The 8,088-nt window shown below is 34.1% G+C and overlaps 1 protein-coding gene across 1 annotated transcript in view; it reads right to left on the reverse strand.

The window, feature by feature from the left end:
• Nucleotides 1-8,088, reverse strand: part of EDARADD (EDAR associated via death domain) — a 95,998-nt gene that overhangs the window by 48,589 nt on the left and 39,321 nt on the right. Inside the window, 1 exon segment of the mRNA XM_069064498.1 lies at nucleotides 3,444-3,502. Coding sequence (XP_068920599.1) covers nucleotides 3,444-3,502 — 59 coding nt within the window.

Below are 8,088 nucleotides of genomic sequence, written 5' to 3' on the forward strand. Positions count from 1 at the left end.
ATCTGAAGAACACATCTTTCTGATTTCAAGGACAAGCCAATATCCAAAAAAGTCATATAGCCTCTCAATAATGATCACAGGTGATACATTACTTCACTGGATCCCTATAACAAACTCTGGGGAGGTAGGTGCTTCTAACATTGTTTTCCCTATTTTGTAGATGAGGAAATTGAAGCTCATAGAGTTGGCCTGCCTATAGTCACATGGTTGGGAAGTACTGAAGCTGAGAGTGAGCTCAGTTTTCTTTAACTTGGAACAGAATTCCCCACCTATCAGTTTGAAATTTTCCTTCAAATTTAATCTGAATTAATAATATTTATTAAGCAACAACTTAAATCCATTCCTCTGTTATGAAGCTAAATTCAAGAAAGGTAGAGTGCCAACTTTTTTGGATGCTACCTAACATTTAGGAGGCTCAGTGGATAAAGTACTGGTCCTAGAGACAAGAAGACCTGAGTTCAAATCCAGCCTCACATACTTATTAGTTGTTAGATGCTAGGCAAGTCACTTAACCTCTGTTTGCCTTAATCCATTGGAGAAGGAAATGGCAAAACACTCCAATATCTTTGCCAAGAAAACCCATGGACAATATGGTCCACAAGGTCACAGTCAGACCCGACTGGATAACTCAATAACAACAAATATAAAATTTAAAGTTTGTATATTATCAAAACTACCCCTTGGCTTAGGCCAAACTTTCCCAGTGAGGTGAGCTTCCTTACTAGTCTACATTTTAAAAATAAAAACAATAACTCACATTTTTATAGTGTGTTAAGGTTTACAAAACACTTTACTTTGCAAATAGAATGTCAACTCCTTAAGGACAGGGACTGATTAATTTTGTTTTGGTTTTTTTGGATCCCAATATCTATCACAGTGCCTGACACTTGGTTATTGAGAGCTTGATTAGAGTAAAAGGCCATAAATTTGAGACAACGGCACTGGACGAAGTTTTTTAAAAATGATTTATTTTCCCTTTTTATGCCATCTTAAGTTGTTCTTTTTACACAGACAGGGAAAGTTTTTAAAAAAAGAGGAGAAAAGGCCACATAGATAAAGAGATGTGGTCTGAATATTCCAGAGGATAGAGAGCATTGACTGCAGTAGGTTTTAATTGTAAGTGGGATACAATGTCCTATTCCACAACTAATGTACAGTTTCATTTTATTACCAAGGTGCTTACCTGCCTGAGAATATCACAATTTAATAATAAAAGATTTATTACAGACTAATTTTTAAAAGCAAGACTAAACAAACCTACAAATTTGTCTTGTTAAAAATTTACTTCATGTTTATGGAAGGTGCAGGACAGAACCAGCATACCTTGAGGCTAGACATGCTTCTGGAAATATTTAATACTCTAAATATAGTTTTAGCACATGCTAGTCATTGCACAATTTTGCTAATGAGTTTTAAGTTAGTGAAATGGACAACACTAAAAATGTGATGAGGTGCTAAGAGACCAATGTGAACCATCTCTAAACCAATTAATTTCTCCCCATTTTACAAGGTTATAATACAGAAGAATTGTTTCATTTCATAAAACATTTCCACCAAATTGAAATTCTAGGACTTTTTAAGAACTTTTGAAAATAAAAAAGTATTTACTGCCCAATAGAGGGCAATTAGGTGGTGCAAAGGATAGAGTGCTAGGTCTAAGGGCAGGAAGACTCCTCTTTGTGAGTTCAAATCCAGCCTCAGACACTTTCTAGCTGTGTGGCCCTGGACAAGTCACCTAACCCTCTTTGCCTCAGTTTCCTTATCTCTAAAATGAGCTGGAGAAAGAAATGGAAAATCACTCCAGTACCTTTGCCAAGAAAGCCCCAGATGTGGTCATGACTTAGAACATGACCGAAAAACAATTGAACAACAAAATAACAAAGAGTGGTTTATGGTAAAAAGTTATATAAGTCAAGTCATGTGCAACCAATGCAAAAAGAACCAAAACCAGCAACAAAAACCAAAACCTCAACCTGAGATTTTGCTTCCTTGTTTGATAACAAATGTAGATGTTTCTTTGAAAAACAAACTACACTAAAAAGACAGACTCTCCCTGAGATCCGATTCTTCATAGAATGATATAACAAGCAAGAAAATAACTTTAAAATCTCATTTTCTGGGTTACAAACTTCTGAGTATCAGATTTTTTCCTCAAAATGAACATTTTGAAATGTTTGCCCCAATGGTATTCTGATTTACAAAAGAAATTAATTCTTGCCATTAAATACGTCTTACTTGAGCTTCCTTTAACTCTACACTAATAGCACACTTTTTCTCCTCTGTGCCTGGACTCAAGATCTCAACTGTTGGGGGAACTCTTGGTTAAGAAACTCCTACCAATTCAGACAAGTACTAGTTCTACAAATGATCATCTTAAGAGAGATGCCTGTAGGCACAGAGAAATGAAATGTTTTGTCCAGGGTCATGCGGCCAGTCTGTGTCAGAGGTGAAAGTGGAGCTCTGGTTCTCCAGATTCTGAGGCCAACAAGCTACCCAGTATTTTAGTGGGCCCACTAATTTAAAAAAAAATAACCCTTAAATTATCTTTAATTTTCTCTATTGCTGTCCTTGGCTTTTAATTCTTCATGCACCATCTAGTTATTTTATTAATCATAGTGAAACTCTGGTTCCTACTGTAAATAATCGCAACGATTTTTACTAGACCAAAAACAGACAAAATGCCACTATACTTTTCCTTTCCCATAACACCAAGTGGAAAATGAATGAAAGCAACCATCATTTCTACCTTATAGAGCATAAATCATTTACCCTCATCAGGTAGACAGACATGCATTTCAAAGTCAGGATTATGAATAAAAAATTATGACAATGATTAGAAGAAAGGCAAATTATAGAGATGGCTGGTTTTACTGGGATGCAATACAATAACTCATTCCAAAATCACAATTCCAATATATTTTACATAATTATACATATATAATCTATATCAAATTGTTTACTGCTTTAGGGAAGAGGGAGGGAAGAAAGAAGGAGGAAGAAAATTTAGAATTCAATTTTTAAAAAAACGAATGTTAAAAATTGTCTTTACATGGAATCGGAAAAAATAAAAAAGACTATTTAAAAATCCAAAATCAAAATTCCACTAAATTTTATTTAGACTGTTTTCAGTTTGTTCATCACTTCTGATAAAAATTGCCATAAAATTTTTTATTAGTTTAAATGTACCTTCTAATATAATTGAGCTTATTTTGCTTCAGGAATTTTTACTCTTTAATTCCTTTATTGGTTCTTCCAAGTGTTCATTTCTGTTTTCTCTTATATTTAACTAATTTACCATTTCTGCATTTAGCTCGCAATTATGTTTAAAGGAGGTCAAAGGGGAGGAAAAAACCCCCAAAACCTCCTCAATTGAGACAAAAACTTGAAGCCATCATAAGAGTAGACAATGTTTCAAAAAATATAGTTTAAAGTATTTTCCTTACCTGATGTATTATGTCAGAACTTGGTGGAGCTTTCAGTGTAATTGAATTATATTCCTCAGCTAAGAAAGAGAAGACACAAAACTTGATATAAAGGAATACCAAAATAATTGACACCCATTTATCCCTCCTAAAAATGGCACTCTCAGTGACTTTGGTCATTTGCTTGTAAAATATTCTGTTCCAACAAATGTCACTATGTCATTACTCAATATCTTACTGTTTGTATTACAAACTAGACAGTACATTCAGATTTGGCTTCTTTAAGACTCACCCCTAAAGGATCAAAACGATATAGTTTCTATTTTGTTGTAGTTTCCTTCAGAACAGTTAAAAGATGGAAAGAAATGGGGGGAGGGGAAATGGGGAGGAGGTTGGGGGTCAATTTATAACATCTTCCAAAAATTGCTTCAAGTTGATATGTTCATTATTGGGTTTCTTTCACCTATGGTTTCATTTCAAAGCTTCCAACCTGTGATAAAAGTCCCATGGTGTATTTGTGATAACATCAATTAAAAATTAGAATGAGGTTCAGTCAGTTTTTTAGTTTGAATCACATAACTTAAAGACAATCTTTTCCTTCCACATCACACAACTGAACATGAGTATATATCCTCAAACTATTTTACTTTCTAAAAAAGCTGGGAAATTCAAAGCAGATTTATGCTAATTCTTTACACATATAATTTTCTAAAAAAGAAAAAATAAAGGCTTTACCTTTCACATTTAAGGTTAAAAACTTATTAATTGAAAAAATAAGCTAGGGATAGGCATTGCAATTTTTGTTCTCTTTCCTCCATTCCTGTCAACTTTTGAACCATGCTAACAGGAAGCATGAATCTTAGCATCTTCCTTATACTTTCCTTCAAAAGGTCCTAGATATGGGACAGAAGCCCTGATTCTCACAACAGCTGACACTGTAAATTTCAACAAATCCACAGTATTTTCTGTTCATTTCCCTGAATTCCTAGATCAATTTTTATAACAACTTGAGTTCAGTGACTTTTCTTTAAATAAGTACTTCACATAGTTTCCTGGTTGTTCTCTGACTTTCCTCCCTACTCCAAAACTGAAAAACAAACAGGGAGGTGTGGTTCAAATGTGATTTCCTCCTATGTTGTTCAGCCTTTTGCTATTGTTTCTAACCAAACTGTTTTGACCTAAAATTGTTACTACAGTTAAAGAAGTCAAAGTCTGTGTGAGAAGGGGTGTTCATGGAAAGAGTATGGGTTAGGGGTCTATGGAAATGAAAAAAGTGCTTGTCCTAAGACTGAACCAGTAGCTATGAAAGTTGGTGGGCAAGTATTATTATAAGATGCAAATGTAGACTAAAGAGGACATCATTTTCGTAATGTAGACTTCATATGGGGACAGTTAGGTGTGGTAGTGGATAAAGGAGTGTTTATTATGTTTTTTTAGAGGCTAAGAAAAAAACAAAAGATTAAGATCTATATAGGTGTGGTTTTCTAGTATTTTTAAAAAATACTATTACAACACACAGTATTATGGATATTGGAGGAATGGACTTGGAACCATGAAGTCATAAATTCAAATCCAGTCTTTGGATACTTTCTGGCTATTCAAATCTAAGCCACTTAAAATTTCCTCAGTCTCAGTTTCCCCATCTGTAAAATGGGGATGATAATAATAGTACCCCCCAGGGTTATTGTGAGGTAATTTTAAATACACTATAAATTGATTCATAGACCTGGCACCAAGACAAATTTTTAGTGAATGCTATAAAAATATGGCAAGGGTATAGGCTGGGCAATAATTAGTCAGGGAAAGTGGAGGTCATGAAATGTTTAATAATGTGGTTGTCATAACAACTGAGAACTTATCTATGTGCTTCCTTAGTGATAGGGTTGCTCCTCAGAAAGGAGGCTCCTCCAACAAAATGGGATCCATCAAAAAATGTTTCTATTTATTAAGTTAATGATTGAAGATTTTCCATCAACCATTCCCATGAGATGCCAGTAAAAGGATTCTATAAATTAATCCTCAGGGGCAGCTAGGTGGCACAATGAATAAAACACCGGCCCTGAAGTCAGGAGGACCTGAGTTCAAATCCAGCCTCAGACTCTTAACACTTACTAGCCTTGGGACCTTGGGCAAGTCACTTAACCCCAATTGTCCCGCCCTCCCCCCTCCAAAAAGCAAAAAAAAAAACAACAAAAAAAAAATAAATTAATCCTCAGACCTTTTGCTCCAGACTTCAGTATGGTGCCCATACAAAGTTTTCATGTACTTTATGGAAAAGTTAAGCAGATCAGATAAGTCTAAATGCTGCCATAGGAGAAATTTCAGCAGTGACACAATTGTAAAGAGGGAATGATAAACCTTTTTATCTTATTAAAGGTGTTGATCACTGAAAGTCCATAAGGTCTATTTTTGACATATACAGTAAAATCATATTAACTTAAAGCCCTCTAATTTGGACTGGGCTACAGCCTACCTTTGTATTATCTATGGAAACAGGGTTTATTAAGTAAATTAGCCAAAATTACACAGGGTATGTTTAACCTACCTCTAACTGTAAACTTTTAAATAAGTTTATTATTTTAACTATATACAAATATGTATAGTTATAAATTACTCATCTATTAAATTAGGCAAGCCCAAAGAAATCTCTATTTTGTTAGAACTTAGTGTGTTAGTACTTGCCAGAGCTTGTGACCCACTGACACACTCTTTGTGAACACTGAGTCATTTCCATGCCTCAATGAGGTATGGAAACATGTAAGGGTGAATTTAGTGAAGGTGGCAGTAATTAACCTTTGTGTTGTTGTGTTTTTTTTAAACCAAACAATAAGTTGGTTTTTTTAAACTAATTCAGTTAGGCCTTTCTTTCTACAACCCAATTATTTTCAATTAGTGAAGTCTGATTTTCATCGTGAAATAAAATAGACTCTTGTTGGTTTAATTTATGTAATAAATACAGGAGACAATTTAAAACTTTCCACCAGATGCAAAATTGAAGAAGGTTTTATTAACTTACAGAATTCATTGCATATGCAAAGTGATATTTTAGAGGATAGAAATCATATAATCTCTTCAAATCAGGTAAGGGCAAGCAAATGCATATCATTCTAATTTTAAATCATTTAAGATTTCACGAAACAAATTCTAGAAGACTCTAGAGTCTTCATTTAACATAGTATTTACATGCTAAACACCAACCTTTTGTCTTCAAAACAGGAAATCTTTACATGTGATACAATATCTTTAGAAGAGTCACACCACGATTTTGCATGATAAGGTCTATATTCAGAGTTTTGGCTTTTTCTTGACCAATTTTGTTTTCAATTTGTATCACTGCTGGTTGGCTTTTGCTGCATTACAATAAAATCTTCAATTATTCTCTATTTTCATGTGCCTTGATCTCTCCCTCGATTATCCTTTTTACAACACTCCTGATTTCCTTAAATCCATTAAGCCTCTAGGCTTGTAAGGCTAACTCTGATAAACCCAACTTTGTATTTTTAATTGCTTTGCTGAAATAAGCATTTGTCTGTCTGGCTCATCAGGGTCAGACTATCTCCTTGAAGCTGGCTGGGAAATAGCTATTATGGTGTGGAGTATCAAGGGGGTGGGGGTGTCATGGGGGTAGGGCTTTGGAGGGGTTGGGAAGACAATAAATCAAATGTGAAAAATGACTATTAGTGAAAATTTTAAAACTTCTTTGAAATGAATCACACATACATACGATCATATTCTTTCTCTGTGTGAATACATAATTTATGTATATAAATGTATATAAATTATGTGTACACATAATTTACATATATGTAAATTCTTTGAAATGAACCTCACACATATAAATTTATATATGAAAGAGGGAGAGAGATGTGATCATATACATGCAACTCATTTCAAGGAAGTTTTATATATATATATATATATATATATATATATATAAAGAGAGAATGTGATCATATATATGTAGCTCATTTCAAGGAAGTTTTATATATATATACATATATAAAGACAGAATGTGATCATATATATGTAGCTCATTTCAAAGAAGTTTTAAAATTATATAATACATAATTCTATATGTTTGCTTGTGTGTATATAGGTGTATTATATATATGGAGAGACAGAGACAGAGAGAGAGAGACAAAGAGAGACAGAAAGAGAGAGAGAGAGAGAGGGGAAGGGGATGGCACTTCGAACACTTAGCAGCTCTAAGTAAATGGTTGTATCTTTGAATAGCTGCTATTTTTATTATGGAAAATTAAAGCTGGAAAGGACATTAAAGACTATTTGGTTTAACAGATCAGATTTTCTAAACTACTTGGAGATGTTTTCAATTTTTCTTGAATAGTACTACAAAATAGAGTTATTAAAAAACAGTTGGGGGGGGGGCAGAAATCTCCAAGTAGTTTAGAAAATCTGATCTGTCCTGAAAAAATGTTTTAAATATAGTGGGCAGGGCTTACCTTGGGCACTCCTAGACTTCCCTTTCTGCCACTCCTTGTGTTCTCCTGGGTGCCCCATCTTTTAATTTCCCTCAATTCAGGTACGCAATGCTTACATGCCCTTTCCCTTCTCACTAGTATAAAAACCTGGCAATGTGTTTCCTTACCCTAAGTAAATAATATAATATGTTACTTTTCCTAGGGTTGTTAATAAGGTAGGGGGTGAG

The sequence above is a fragment of the Petaurus breviceps genome, unplaced genomic scaffold (assembly GCF_028583685.1).
Source record: "Petaurus breviceps papuanus isolate PSGF00001 unplaced genomic scaffold, PetGlider_PUasm1.0 90633, whole genome shotgun sequence".
Classification (NCBI taxonomy): domain Eukaryota; kingdom Metazoa; phylum Chordata; class Mammalia; order Diprotodontia; family Petauridae; genus Petaurus; species Petaurus breviceps.